The 15,684-nt window shown below is 41.0% G+C and overlaps 1 protein-coding gene across 4 annotated transcripts in view; it reads right to left on the bottom strand.

The window, feature by feature from the left end:
- The window catches only part of CPM (carboxypeptidase M), a 28,513-nt gene extending 15,422 nt beyond the window's left edge, over positions 1-13,091 (bottom strand). The window contains exons 1-2 of one of the 4 annotated variants that reach the window (XM_086884457.1): positions 12,931-13,091; positions 12,631-12,787 (exon numbers count right to left, since the gene is read on the bottom strand). In XM_086884457.1, coding sequence (XP_086740583.1) covers positions 12,631-12,684 — 54 coding nt within the window. In that variant the 5' untranslated portion in view covers positions 12,685-12,787; positions 12,931-13,091. Of the gene's footprint in view, positions 1-12,630; positions 12,788-12,887 lie in introns of all 4 variants that reach the window. The other 3 variants (XM_086884455.1, XM_086884459.1, XM_086884458.1) reach the window with 3 other exon arrangements.
- Between the last annotated feature and the right edge of the window lie 2,593 nt (positions 13,092-15,684).

Below are 15,684 nucleotides of genomic sequence, written 5' to 3'. Positions count from 1 at the left end.
GATGATGTAAGATTTCTTTCCATACGGCTGTAATTAACTGCATATAAAAAGATTCAGCATATGGATGGTTTCCTTTAATCAGTAAAGCCTAGATAACTATGGTTTGGTACCTGAAGGGAACAGCTAAGCTTCCTCTTCATGCTTTGAAAAGCCACTTCTCACTGCCAAACTGCCAAACCAAAACTGACGTCAACTAATTAGTGAACCATATTTCAAGTGATGAAGACAAACGTGTGTTTCTAGCTGTGTGTCTCAGGACAAGTAACAAGACTTGTTTTGGAGCAGAGCCAGACCACACAGCTTCTAGCAGAATGAGAAGCCTTTTTAACTTTTTACAAAGTTTTCTAGCATTGCCACTAGTTCTCAACGTAGCGTCAAGTATTCTAAACAGATGTACAAAAACTGGTAATTAAAAGGAAGAATTGAAGCTGATCTCCAGATCCAGTGGGAAAGAAACAAAATCAAATTGTAGATGATTGGAGACTGGATTGTGCTCCCTGGTTTTGTTCTGAATTTTATTTCTGTTTTTCTTCACTTTGTTCTTTACAGCTTCATTTATGACAGGCATTTATGAAAGGCAGTTATGGCTAGGAAATGAAGTGAAATGACTGGGGAATGGCTCAGACCCACTGTCAGTACCAGTCAGGCTAGGGTACTGATTCAAGAGTTTGAAGGGAGGACCACTTTGTCCAAGAAAAAGCAATTGACTACAGTCCTCCTGGGTTGGCCATGAGTTGCACACTGGCTTCATGGGTAGGAACTGCAGTAATGTTCATCTGTGTTGAGGCAGTTCCTACCTATAAAGATGCAGGACAGAGAAGAGGGAAAGAGAGATTAACTCTCATTAGAATGCAAGGTCCCAGAGCAATTGAATCATAGAACCAATCTCAGGATTATTGAGCAGCCCAGGTTAGAAGGAACCTCAAGACATCATCTGGTCCAACCCTACATGGGAAAGGAAACCTAGATAAGATTATTTAGCACTTTGTTCATTTGCATCTTTAAAACCACCAGTGAGGAAGACTACCTCATTTCCAGGGAAGTTGTTCCAGTGAATGATTCTCAGTGTAAAAAAACTTTCTTATATTGAGATGAAACCTCTCATAGTGCAACTTGTTCCCATTGCCCCTTGCTTTTTTTCCATGTGGCTCCTTGCAAAGAGAGAGGATCCACTCAAAAATGCATTACAACACACTCTCTTTGTAACCACTCTTCAAGCACCAGAATTCTGTCATAAGATTCCCCCCTAAGCATTCTCTTCTCCAGGCAGATGAGCCTCCTCAGGGCAACATTGTCTTCCAGTAAAACACTACCACAGCTAATGAAGGACTTCAAGTGTAATTCCTTTTGCTAAACCATCACCAGCAGCACCCTTGCCCTGAGGTGATCTGATTTGTCATCACCAAGTCAATTTGGAAAATCTAAGGCCACTTTGGAACCTTTCTTCTGCAAGGGGACAGCCTAACAACACATGTGGCTTGATTCAGATTCTAACAGAACTTGAAGTACCAGTAGATTATTTGGATAACCAGAAATGGTTAATTGGAATGACTGATGTAGCAGTATTGCAGAAATAGCTTGCAAACATGAACAAACATGTGATTTTAATCTAGCCAGACTGAGCAAAACACCCCCAAAATAAGCTACATATCTGAAGCTGAGATCAGACAAACACCTGTAAGAACAACTGGTACATCAAATTATTTTGTGAGCATTTGTCCTTACTTTCAGGTGTACCATGGTCCACTGAGAACAGATTATGTAAAGACTTGGCCTGCAGTAGCAGTGGTACTAGTAATGAACAAAGTTTATGTGCCCAGAAGAGCTAGGAAACTTTAAATATAAGAAAGTCTTTAAGGTATTTTAAAGAATGAAGAGATACAGATCAATCACATATATCAACCAGGCATATCTGGCAATATTCAGCATGGTGCTTAGGTAAGCAGGGAAAAAAAGCCAGAAGAACCCAAGGTAACATTCAGCTACAGGTCAATCACAGCCACTGTGTCACTATGTGGGGGCCACTGCTAAACTTAGTACTTCTGGCCTCTTCCCACAAATCCCTTATTACGGACATAAGGCACTCTCTCTTGGCAAAAAGTAAATACAAGTATCATTTTCCCACTATTTAATCAGTTCCTATCTACTCCAAGAGATTACCCCAGTCACTCTAAATTAGAGTCAGCACCATATAAGCAGAATAAACTGTCAGAATAAACAACGACTCCAAAAACCACTAGATACTGTTTATTTGTATCCAAAGCACTTGAGAAAGGAAGGGAGTCAAAACAATTCATGGTTCACATGCTTGCTTATCTTCCTAAAGGCTTACAAATCTTTGGTTGATTGGGACATCCATAGCTGCTTTGGACACTTTCACAAGACTTGTATCTTATGAGAACAGCAAGCCTTTCTTTCCTATGTGCATGTGAGTCATCACTGCACCATTTCCAGTTCTCACAATCAAGCTGAACACACTCTTTATGCACAAAACCACTAAAAGTTGCCAATACAGAGCTCAGGCTCTACAATAGTACCTTACAGGTTATTTGAACAAAAATCAAGAAATAAAAATAAATTTGCCATAGAAAAGCCACTCAGAGGGAATACTGTTTTTAAATTAAGTTATACTAGACTTATTTAGTATTGCTCACTAAGAAGATGAGAACACCACAGACACACAGAAATAGTCTGAGCAGGCTTTTTCTAATACTTACACTGACTGCTTTTATATTTACACCCAGAAACCAAATAGACTATTTTCCCTTTTCACTGACTCTTGTTTCTCTCACCAGAGGGTTTTAAAACCTAGTTCTAAAAAGGGGTACTTTATTTTCTGAGAAAGCTGGGAAACTGGTATGCATCTAGTAATTTTCAGAAAAGCTATTGTATACATGAAAGCAATAAATATTACCCATTCACAGCAGTACCATTGGATCATCATGAATAAAGTGATTGCTTGTAACACAAGCCAGCCATAAGAGAGAGGGGTGGTTTCTTTTAAGGTTTAATTTATCCAGATTCAACAGTTCTGTGTAGCCTATGCTTTTACCTCCAGATGCAGTCAGAACTATTTCTGCCACTTGAAGGTAATAGAGGGACTACACTACAGGTTGTGGTTCACACATGGCTGAGAAGCCACTGGTGCACTCTAATTTCATATCACTGAAGTACCTCACCAAGAGACTTGCTACACCTATCCTGCAAAAATCCTTGTGACATCTCAGACATTGTGTTTGCCTCAAGAATAGGAAGTTCAAAACCATGCACATCTCAACACTGACAGGCAGACAAATCCAGACACTGAGTGGCTCCCCACCCCTATTTTTTTTTTTTTTTAACTCAATAAAGATGGGAAGAAGTGGAGGCTAGATTTTTTTTTTTACCAAATAATCCAGTCTTTGTCGTGATCATCTGTCTCTGGTTTAATTAACAAACTACATTATCTTGACTAGCTGTTTCCAGATTCTCTCTTAAAACAGGTAACAAAATGTCTCTGTAGCAACTGGCTTTCAGGAAAAGTAACAAATACACGAGGCAACAGCTAAGAATCAGGCTGGGAGAAATTGGTCCTTGGTCTCTTGAACAAACATGTTCTGATGGCCTCTCTTTATTCTTGGGATTTTGAGATCAGCCTAATGCGATTGTGTATCAAAGCAAGTTTCGTACTTTAGGCACACCATGAACAGGAAATACACTCCATCAGAATCATCCTGCACATTGCTTGAAGTGTGTACCAGGGAAGGCATCTGTGACTACCTTATTCCCATAAGTTTCTCTAGCTGTTTTTTGGAAAACAGAATATTGGACCAGACTGAACTTTTGAACTGACACAGTAGGACTACATTTCTTATTGAGAAGAGAATTTGCTTTTATTTTAGACTTAGGGTAAATGTTACTTTTTTAGATGTGCTCAAGCTCTGTGTAAATGCCCCAGGTAACTGCAAGACCACGGATGTAGAACACACTGGCTAGGGACAAACAGGAAATGTAACTCAACTGTCCTAAATCCACTGTGAGCTCAGCACGTTACGTAGCAGCTATAATAATTTAATTAAGTAACTCCAACTGCCATGGTCTGACCTTTCCCATAACAACAAGTATTTCCTAGATATCAAACTGCAGAATCATCTGCTTAGAAACATCCTCTAACCTCTTTCTCACACTTGAGCCACCGCATAGCTTACAAGACTGAGCAGTTTTACAGGGAAGGTATTCTCTCAGATGTGAGAGGAAGAGATCTACAGCCAGTCCAGTGCATTATCTTTTTCTATATCCACTTCATGAAATTAATCTTCTAATTAATAGAAAGTTCCAAAAGTGTAACTTTCAGAAAGTTTAGGAATCACATGTACATTCAGATTTCATTCAAAGAAAAGTCTTGGCCCTAAAAACTATCTAGATCTCTCTTCTACATAAAAACATGTACAGAACAACTGCCTAATGAACAAATGTTTCATTGTAAGAAGCCTTGCAAACCATTAATTAATGTCATGGAATATGCTAGGCTGGAAGGGACCCATCAGGATCACTGAAGTCCACCTCCTAGCTCTGAACAGGATAGTCCCAAGTCACACCATCTGCCATTGTTCAAATGCCTCTTGAACTCTGTCAGGCTTGGTGCCGTGACCATAAGTAGGTCTCCATGTACTTATGTGAACACAATATGCCATAGCTACACACAGCAAACCTTTAATTAGGTAGCCCTGAAAATAGGCAAGACAGGTTCCTTCAAGGTTTACAGCCAGAGGTCCTAGGCAGAAAGGCTGGGCAGAAGAAATGCAGGGCACACTGCTCTTCTTTTGTGGGAAGTGAATGGAAAGCTACTAGAAATGCTTTTCTGCTAAAAAGTCTCATTGTCTGGGGGAGGAGGGATGTGTTATCAAGTTCTCCTCAAGCTGAAAGGAGAACACAGGCAAATTGAACATCTGGGTAAAACTTAAGCACAAAATAAGAGTTTAATTTCTTTAAGTTTGTGATTAGAATCACATTTCATTTACAGGGCTAGAAACCTATGCACAATGCTCCAAAATGCAGACTCCTACAAGGAGCGAGGCGGGGAAAAAACAGTGATTTACATCCATGGTGCACCATTGTTAGTATCCTGAGGTCCATATTTTAGTTAGTTTTAAAACAAACAAAACCCCCAAAATATAAATTGTATTACATATTTACTTCCTCAACACCAGGAAAGGATATGGATACTGCATCCACCAGCTGCAATTGCTGACTCTATGTTACATGAGCTCCAGAGCATTGCTAACTTCACTGGTGTGAATTACAATATCCAGTAGTCAATTCTCCCCAGTTCTAAACAAACACAGAAAGCTGCAAAGTCTTGCTGAAGGAAATCTGGATGGCTGCAGCCTTAAGACCATTATTGCTCTGAAAAAAAGTTCAGCAAATATATTCTGCAACCAAAGAACTACAAAGTAAAAGGTAGAGAGGATGCAGGAGAACAGAGATTTTTCCCACAAGGCTGATTCTAAATAAATGCTTCTCACATAAACAGTGTACTACTTCTAAACCAGATCTTTCCATTTTGAAGTTACAACATGAAAATTTCAGTACCAGATAACAGTTTATATATGAGAAACGTTTGATTTATATTGCTAGTGTAGGTTCCCCTCACACTTTTTTATTTATTTATTTAGGCTAGGACCGAAATCTCTGATACAGCATGTTCCACAGGAAAAAAACAAACTTTCCCACAAAATTTTCTGCAAGGAGTGTATTTAAGTAGGAGAGATCATAGAAGGCAGAACAAAAATGATTGACCAATTCACAGCAAGTGTAAAGAAGAGAAGACTTAAGCAAGTAATTTTACTTTCACTGCAAGAGAACAGGAAAGTGCTCAGTGTCAGTGACTGCATCTCCAAGAGTAAAGTCTAAGCTTATCAATCTTTTAAAGATCTGATGCTGACCAAACGACATGCTTCTTATAAATGATTCATGTAAAAAGCAAAAAAGAAAAAAAAAAGAACAAGAAAAGCAAAAGTTAAAAAAAAAGGAAAAAAGGAAAGCAAAGTTAAGTCTTGTTATCATCAGATAAAATCTTAGTACTTGGCTGTTGGACTGATTGCACACAAACTACTTGTGTCGCATCACAGAAGTCAAACTGCTAGAGGATGCAGTCAGATCATATATGAATCTATATTTCAGTGTTAAAAGAACTTTTAGCTTCAGTTAGGACAAACAGGCTTCGAATTTAGAGCTAATATAGTAATGGTGACTCCTACTAAAACACATGATTCAAAGCAAAGCTCAGTTGGGAGCTGAAGACTTAAGAATACAAGCTAATACTTCTTGTTTTTAAAGTCATGATTTAGCTTTCACTAAATAAACCAGGAAGGAGCCAGTACTCCTTCTGTTTTGTTTCTCTTTCCCATCACGGTGATTCACATAATGTGCTACAAATAGAGTTTACAAGGCTATTAATACCAAGCCCACCCATGAACCCAAACGCCTTTTTAATAATTAAATTAACATATAAACCTACTTAGAATCTTGTTAACATAGTTAACATACATTTATATGCCCCACATACTGTCAAAGACAAGAACAAAGATGGTTATGAGGAAAGACATGAAAAAGAGCAAGTAACATAACAGGAAAAAAATTCAGAAGCGGGCAAGCATGGATAAAAATTTTACTATCACAGTAAGTTTTAGAGTGCCCATTTTTACATGGAACTCTGGACTGGAGACAAGCAACTTCAGTATAATTTGCATCATGGGGCCCTCAGAATGGAAAATGTCTCATTCATTCTTGTTTCTAAAAACGAACTTTGAAAAACCTCAATGCTTATATTATCTATACACAGCATACTTGCATGAGGAGCCTGTAAGGAAATCTGTGGGGTGGGGATAAGGAGGAGGGAAGGGAAGAAGAGACATTAACAAGGATTGGAGACAGGAGGAAAGTCATCTGCAGTAGTCAAATGGAACAAGCCTAAGGTAACAATCTTCTACACAAATATACCCCACAAAATGTAACCACAGAAAAAAAAAATCTGCAATAAAGTGTTTAAAGACAACATATTTACTATGGATTTTCATCTATGTAATTTGCTTATTTTTAAGACAAAAAGAATGCCCTGTACTACCTTTCATTTTTCTTCCTTTTAAAAACACTGGTACTAGCATTTAATAATGGGGAACACGAAGAAACTTACCTCAAAGTACAGTGGGCTGTATAAAACCTTCTCATTCTATTTTTGGGCAGTGCCAGAACCCCTGAGCCTACCCAATAATAATTCCAGTAGAATACAAACATTTTATGGATAACGTGTTTCAGCTTTGTTTTCTCCAGCAGTAAAACTTGTTTTCTAGTACTTTAAACAAAGTAAAAACATCCAGGATATAAAAGTCTGTAATATAAATTCAATAGAATTTACAATGCACTCTACTGTTGATGGTAGTAACTAAGGCTTCTTCCATACTGTGTCACAATAAATAATTTAAAATGAGTTCCTATTTTTTCCCAGCTACGTACACAGACTACTAATGTATAGAGGAGATAAGTACAATGCCTGACCTTTTATTATTAAATATTTTCACTGAAGTGCAGTGAACCTTAAATCAATACTCCCCTGTTCAATAGCCACTCATAAATGCCTAAAGGTTTTAATTGCACTGTATCAGAAGAGTCAGGAGATTCAAGCTGACCTCTGGCACATCCTGGGTACACATTCCACGGATGTTGGTGAGGAACGATGGGCAGGTTAATTGCCTGGGTTTTCTACTGACTGTATGACCAGGCACTACCTGAGTCCTAATCCCCAGCACGCCCTTTTGCTGAAGTCACAGCTGCTTATCAGATGGAAACCTGGGCATGCTCATTCCCTCCTGTTTGCCAAGGAGGAAAACACAGGAATGCAGGCAGGAAGGAGACACAATGTGCTCCAACAGGCACAGAGAAACCTGGTCTGCTGGGAGCCCTGCTGAGCACACCATCCCTGCAGTCCACAGCCCAGGCCATGGCTGCAGCCACGGGAGAGTCCTGCACGCACTGTAAAACTCACAGCAACCATACACACACTCCCTGCACAGTTCAGCCTCTCTTGTTTACAGAGCAGGGATAGCAAAATGCTAATAAGCAAGATTTACTACCGCCCTAAATTTAGCATTTCAAGATTAATGGATAGAATGTGTCTGTCCAAAGGCAACAGAGAGAGCAACTGAATATTGGTGTTCACCACCAATATTCTGTTCATCAGAACTGGATGACTAAACCACATAGTTCTCAACCAAAGTGTCTTTCAGCTCTTCTGCAAGGTATTTCTGAGAATTTCTGGTGGAACCACAACAAAATCAGTTTGTTTTAGTTTTTGTCTCTCCAATGATAAAATCTGCCAAAGGAATATTAATATATAAAGTCAACTTTGAAACTTCACTAGATAAAGACATGGGTACTTTAACCATACACAACCTTACCCTCAGTGAGCAGAATCTGGCCTGAGGATGTTTACAACTGTCCCAAGTCAACTGGAATTCTAAAAATGCAGACTGGCCTCCAGAAAATCTAGATCTAAACCAAGCTGTAATTAGAATGCTATCACTTTATCTTAATCCAGAGTGTATCTGAAAAGACTTTTTAGAGTGTGGATCTACTACAAAAGTTACTCCACTCTTCCAATAGCTGGCTGGTTTTGTCCTCCTAAGGAGGTCATCAGGTCTGTTAGAATCCTTAAGTCGGCTTCCCGCCACCTTCATTTTCTTTTCAAAGAATAACAGCAGCACTTTATCTTGAACAGTGCAAAGCCACAGATCATGCACATGCATTGACAATTTTCCTTTTGGTAATGCACTCTAAGATTTGCTTGCTGAAGAGACAGTCTGTTTTTCACTGAGGTGGCATTAGGCAGGATGGGTTAATATGATTAAGTATGACATGTTTAGTGAATATGACACCAGGTCCCATTCTCCCATCCCAGACTGATGCAGCTCTGCAGATTCCTCTATTATTGTAGAGTGCACACACTGTTCTGATAGTGGACATATTAGAAAACTCAACTCCTGACTGAAAGCTTTTGCACCTTTACTCAACAACACACCTGAAACAATATAAAAGAATTAAGGTATTTTCTGGGCCATCACATACCTCTGCCTATCTGCTGCTAAGACCATGTCAGGTTTCTCACACACAAATCACCTACAAATCTTGAGGGATTTGAGAATTCCTATTAAATTAGAGCAAAAGGTAACACTCCATTTTGTCAGCCAATGAGCTACATATTTTAAACTCCTTTCTCCTCTCATTTAAGGATAGTAGCTTGGCAGATCATCATTAAATGTCATAGCTTCCAAATCAGATCTGGAGACTGAACAGGCTATTGCCTGTCTAGAACACATTGTTCCCAGTAATTTGGCAGAGCTGCTCCCAGTAACCTGGCAGGGGGGAATTTCTATATGGCAATGTTAATCACCACAAAACAAATTTGGCATCTTTTCATTCATTTTCCATTGAGGATCTTGATACAGATTCTGTTGTGCACATTGCTATTACAGCCTACATGCATCAAATAAACACACTATGTAAATCTCACCTCAAATTTATCCATAACAAATCACACTTTTTGGGTTTTATGCAGAAATTACCGACTTAGTGAGAGGGAGCAAAGCACCCTATTTCTTTAGTCTTGACCTTAGCAAGACTTTCAGTGGAATCACAGATTCAGGAATTGCATGGGACCTCTGGAGGTCACCTTGTCCAGCTCCTCTCCTTAAGCAGGGCCACCTACAACCAGCTGCCCAGGACTGTGTTCAGACAGCTTTTGAGTGCCTCCAAGGATGCTCCCTGAGCAGCCCGTCCCAGTGTCTAGTCAACCTAATGGTGTCTTTGCAAACAAGATGGGAATATGGATTAGAGGAATAGACTACAGTAAGATCAGAAGCTGACTGGACTGAGCAACTGGTGGTTCAAGAGACAGCAAATTATTAGCAGCATTCCTCAAGGGTCACTACTGGGGCTGATGCTGTTTAATATCTTCATCAGGGCCAGGGCTGCCATTCAGGGGGCCCCTGGTAAGCTGAAGGAATTTCTTGACAGCAAACTCATGGAGTTTGACCAAGATAAATGCAGAATCCTGCACCTGGAACAAAAGAACCCCATGTTTGGATTATCAACTCAAGAAAATAACCTCATGCAGGTACAGACTGCAGACTGGCTGGGCTGCAGCTGTGCAGCCTATGGGCTGCAAGGTGGCTCAGGTACCCAGAGAGTCTGTAGAACATCCACCCTTGCAGATTTTCAGAAGTAGCGTGGAGAGGGGCCTGAGCAGCATAATTAACTTTCAAGTGAGCCTGGCTTTGAACAGGAGCTCAGACTAGATAGCCTCCAGACCTAAATGACTTTATGATCTGCCTGAAGCAGGTGAGACTTCTGACATGAAGAGGGTTTAGAGACTTCTCTTGAATACATGCAATCACTTTCTGAAGTGGAAATACATAGGATCCTATCACTCTCCACATCTGGGCTTTTAAAAGTGGATTTTTATATCCTTACTGAGCTCTGGGTCTACACACACTGACCAAAACTCAGGCCTTTACTTCACATTCTTCATAATCCAAGTCTAGATGGCAGTATAAAATATTCAATTATTAGATAAAATTGGAGTAAAACATAGATTAACAAATAACATGGGAACAATAGCCATTCATGATAATAACAAAATAATGTCTGTTGGATTTAGAGGTGTTACTTTGATCCATGGGATATTGTATTCATCAACAAGAATTTTTATGTCAGGAATATCAACTTACTATATAACATTGATCTCAGTTTTATAGTACTTAAATTAATTTCTGTTTCTCACTATCAAGAAGTACATGTTGCTATCACGGTTTAGCTAATTGGCAGGAAGACAACACTAGGAAACCCATACAAGCGTCGGCACGCTCAGTCCTGCTCACGTCAGCTTAGCTGAGAATAGAGGAACAGAACTTCAACCCATGGACCAGAACTGAAACTTGATTTTCACCAAAATTATATAGCCACTTCTGACATAAAACTTTATATTAGTTCAAGGAAAAAAACCAAATTAGACCCTAATTCAGACTGTTCCCTACCATATTCCAGGTGACTCTGAAGGCTCATTTCTCAACAAAGATAGGAATCTCCTAACACTTAGAGAAAACTGAAAGAATTGAGGAGCACTAAACATTTTTCACTGCCATTCTGCTTTACGTGACACTGAGAATAACAGCAAGGAGAGCCCACACAGTTCTCTTAGAGTTTGGCAAAGCAAAAGTCAATATATCAAAATCTGAATGATGCGCATTGCTCAATCACCATCAAGAGACGATGCTTTTCCGGTTTTCATGCTGATGGGACTCAGACAAGTTGAACACCTCATGTTATCAGCTTTTAGGTATCTAGATATGTAAAAGCCAAAGTTTCAATCTCTCAGGTTGGATGAAAGGTTTTTGCCTACCTGCACAAAGATAAGCCAGTGAGTTGCTGGCATAAAAGTCATAATCTAGTTCTATCATCAGAACACTAGCTCAGTTCTCTAAAGGTATGAAAATGAGGATGTGGATAATTGCTAGTTTGTACTGGAGGGAACTGTCCTTACAGGAACTAGCCTCTTGAATGGATGAATAATATAATCCAATCTAATTCTGCCTTTGATGAAACCAAAACCAACACAGTATAAATAACTTTAAGATTCCTTGTCTGCTTTGAGATAGATGGTAAAACAATGGAGAAGGCATGAAAATGTCTTCACGATCATTTACCAAGAAGAATACAGATTTTTATTTTTTGAAACACAAGCATGGATTTGATAATAGATGCTACAAATGCTTCCAGTGGTACAAAATGGGATTAGAGGAACAGATGATTTTTCTAAAGAGTGGATTTTCTATCTAGTTTTATAGCTCTTCTCAGAGTGATTTAGTTTCTCGAATTCAAGTTTAGTAAAGCAGTTTGGGGGGCTTTTTAGTGGGGTTTTTTTTGGGTTTTCTTGTGGGTTTTTTGGTTGTTTTGGGGGTTTTTTTTGGTTTTTTTTTTTTTTTTTTGCTTAAACAGACGTACAATAAAGTCTATATGCTAATAAACACTAATCTTTTAAATCTCTTCTGAAAACTTAGCCACTCCCCCCCAAATTTATAGTAAAAAAAGTACCAATCATAGAGAGAGGAATTAAAACATTCATATAAGGTCAGAAAGGTGATTATTGATTTCAGTACATTTTCCTGTGAGGTTCGAGACCGAAATCCTATTCTTCATCTACAGCACAGGACCTTGTATCAGAAGGTATTTTTAACACAACCACACGATAGAAAACACACGTCTTTAATTACAGTCCCACCCAGGACGGACACTTGGCCAAGGGGTCCCACACACCCTACGCTCCACAGGGACGGCCCTCTTGCTGAAATTGCCACTCAGGACGTTTCCAGCTCTCAGAAACGTAAGTGTTGGGAGAACTTTTACCCTGATGACACGTACGATGCTTCAGCCAGAGTGTGTTATTCACGCTTAAGCAAGAGGAAGACGAAACTTCACAGAGGTTTGTTAGAGCAGCCCCGCCGCCAGCAAGCACCCAGGAAACGCCACCTTCACCCACACCTGCCGTGATTTAATTAGAACAAAAAGCCTTCTCTCCCCTCGTCCCTCCGCCCTCACCTTCCACCGATCGCCCGATGCTGTGCAAGTGGGTGAGGGAGGGGTTGGCGGCATGAACCCCCTTCAGGTACGCCTCCAGCTCCTCCGTGTGGTGGTACTTGAAGTCCAGCGCGGCCGCCGCAGGAAGCAGGCAGAGGATGAGGATGCCCACCACGTCCTAGAAGGAAACAGATGGAGCTCCGTCCGCGGGCTCGGCGCCGTGCTGCTGGCAGCGGCCAGCCCGCGGAGATGCCTCCCTCGCTCCCTCCCTGTCCCGCTGGCCGTCTCCCGCCCTGCCGGGAGCAGGTGCCGCCGCCCTACCCCGGCCGCCGCCCGCATGCTGCTGCTGCTGCTGCTGCTGCTGCTGCTGCTGCTGCTGATGCTGCTGATGCTGCTGATGCTGCCGCGGCCGCTCCGCCACTGCCGCCCCGGGCCGGGCGGGGGCCGCCATCCCCCGCCCGCCTCGCCCTGCCCTGCCCCTGACTGACGCGGCCTGCGGCCACTCAGCTCCCCCGGCCCGCCCAGGGGTCGGGGCCCCGCGGGGACACCCCTCCCCTTGTCCCTTGTCCCCTCCTCCTCCCGCCCCGCCGGAGGTTCTCACCTGCGGGGCGCGGCTCCCGAGCGGCCCGGCCTCCGCGCTGCCTCCTCCTCACCGCCGCCGCTGGCTCCCCCTCGGCTTGCTTACAGGAGCGGGGGAGAGGTGTTTTAATCCTGTAGGGATTAAAAAACCCCAAACAACAAACCGGGGAGGGGTGCAAACGCTCACGTTTTGACTCTCGGTGTTATTTCGATTCACGAGAAGGGTTGTTAAATAAAACCGAGCTCCTCCTCAGCACCTGTGTGGTCCTGGCGTGTGATCAGGACGGCAACACCTGGGGCAGGCACAGAGACAAAGCCTGCTGCATGAGCAGTGAGAGAATATATCTGCAAATCCAACAAAATCTCTACCTAGTGCTATTCTTTGCTTTGTTTAAAGATGAGTTTTTAATAGGCTCGTATTTGCTTACTAAAAGGATTCTATCTACACGATTAAGTGCTTTTCTTGGTTCTGCACTAACCACATTGCCTTGGGGATATCTTGGTCTTGGGATTCACCACAAAGACTTTTTCATCACCTTTTGTTGTCTTGAAGATTGAAAAGAACTAAGAGAAAGAAAGTTAAGCTGGCTTCCAGAAACAAAAATTAGGATAGTGTCCGCATTTATTTTAAAATATGAATGTGGATACAGCTAAGTATTAGAAAACAGCTGCTTGTAAATTCTGTTTTATTTTACTGAGAAAAAAGTTATAACCACCAATGGGATTTCATCTGCTTTCTTCTGAAATTTACTATGCTGGTTAATGTCAGCAAAGGACGTTAAAGCAAATGAACCTATAAGCTGATCCTAAATAACAAGTCCTGTGCTCCAAATAGAGGACACTATATTTAACAAAAGTTCTTGTTGAACAAAAACTGTTAAATTTAAAAATGCCTTTTTTTTTTTTAAGAAAAAAATGTTGAAACAATATTTTAATGCAACTATCTGTAGTATCCCAATGTACCAGAGGCATATATATCTAAAAACGCATGATGTCCACATCCAGACCACACTTCTGTATCATATATGGCATACAACAAGGAGTGTATGCAAATTATGAGGCTACTTGATTAAAAGAGATATGTAATATTATATTTCTGTTGAACAGGGTTCCTTCCACTATGGTATCCTGGGGGAGGGGACAGACCCAGAGCCTTTCTCCAATACACTGACTCCACCTCATTTGAACTCTTATAATTTAACAAGACCTTCTCTCTCTTATTCACAAAACAAAATTATTGTGAGACCTATATATGAATGTCTTTTACATTCTGTAAAAAAAAATTAAAAGTTGATAGTTGATTTTGGTTATAGTTACCTTCTATGTCAAATGGGAGAGAAACTGTGGGGTTACACTGTAAACATGTCACCAGAGAAGCAGAAGGGAGAAGTCAAGTATGTGAGCTTCATATCTGAATTTATTTGGGTATAATATACATATTTATAGGCTCCTTGAAAGATGATCTGGACGCACCACTTGAGTAAGCAGGGAAGAAGATACACTCAGGTGGTAATCCCACATAAACATACCTGGAACCTTCCCAAGGTAATCACATGAAATCAGAGAACTCTGATTTCAAGACAGACTAGGATGCTGGCAACACTGTAAAAATCGCAAGGGGTGTAAAAACTTAATGAAATAACTAAAGACACCTTTGACACTGGGTAATCACACAGTGTTATCTCATTTGGAAATTACACCTCCCTCTAATGTAGCCAGCACAGTCATGGTTAAATGAGAGTATTGCTGCATATAGGAGTCTTCAAAATGATAGATTGTTTCTGTGCCAGGTACCTGCAAGTTGAGACAAGGCAGCCTGTTTGGCAATATTTGAGTTACATGTGACAGAATTAAAAAACATTCCTCCCCCCGCAGCCTGCACAAAATTCAGAGATAAACTTGAATTGCTTTTTACGAGGTCAGTTTAAACCAGCCTGGGCTATTAATATTGTGTATAACACTAAAGTAGTGGGTAAAAGTCAGTACCAAATATCAAATCCTGAATGAAACTAAACTAGCAGTAAATCTCCCGTTAGCATCAGTAGCTCAAAATCAAAAACTGTTTGCAGTGGTTCTCACACTGCAGTGAGCAGTGACCCTCATGAAGAAGTGGCATACACAGAGAAGCCAGCTCCTCTTGCTGTAAGAAGCATTATTCTCCTCTCGATGTCATTCCGGACCGGACATTCAAAAGTATTCAACTGGTAATTGTTTAGGTTAGCACTTGAGCGTGGTATCTGTGGGGAAAAACCCGAAAGTCTTTATGTGAGCTCAGCAGCCGGGATGTCAGCAGGGAGCTGGCAGGGGCTCAGCGATGCTGAGAGCAGCGGCGTTGCCCTCTAGTGCCAGCCAGAAATTCCTGCCACAAGCAACAGGTACGAACAGCTCTTCACGCATTATTAGGTGCCATCCTAAGGCTGATGCTTCACAGACACAGTTGAGATAGGCAACAGCAGCAAAAAGGATCTTCTGGAAAAATTTGTGGCTTTGGAGAGC

Source organism: Cyanistes caeruleus, chromosome 4 (assembly GCF_971803275.1).
Source record: "Cyanistes caeruleus chromosome 4, bCyaCae1.hap1.1, whole genome shotgun sequence".
Classification (NCBI taxonomy): Eukaryota; Metazoa; Chordata; class Aves; order Passeriformes; family Paridae; genus Cyanistes; species Cyanistes caeruleus.
The sequence above is the reverse complement of the archived record's forward strand: the minus strand, read 5'-3'. Positions and strand labels throughout refer to the sequence as shown.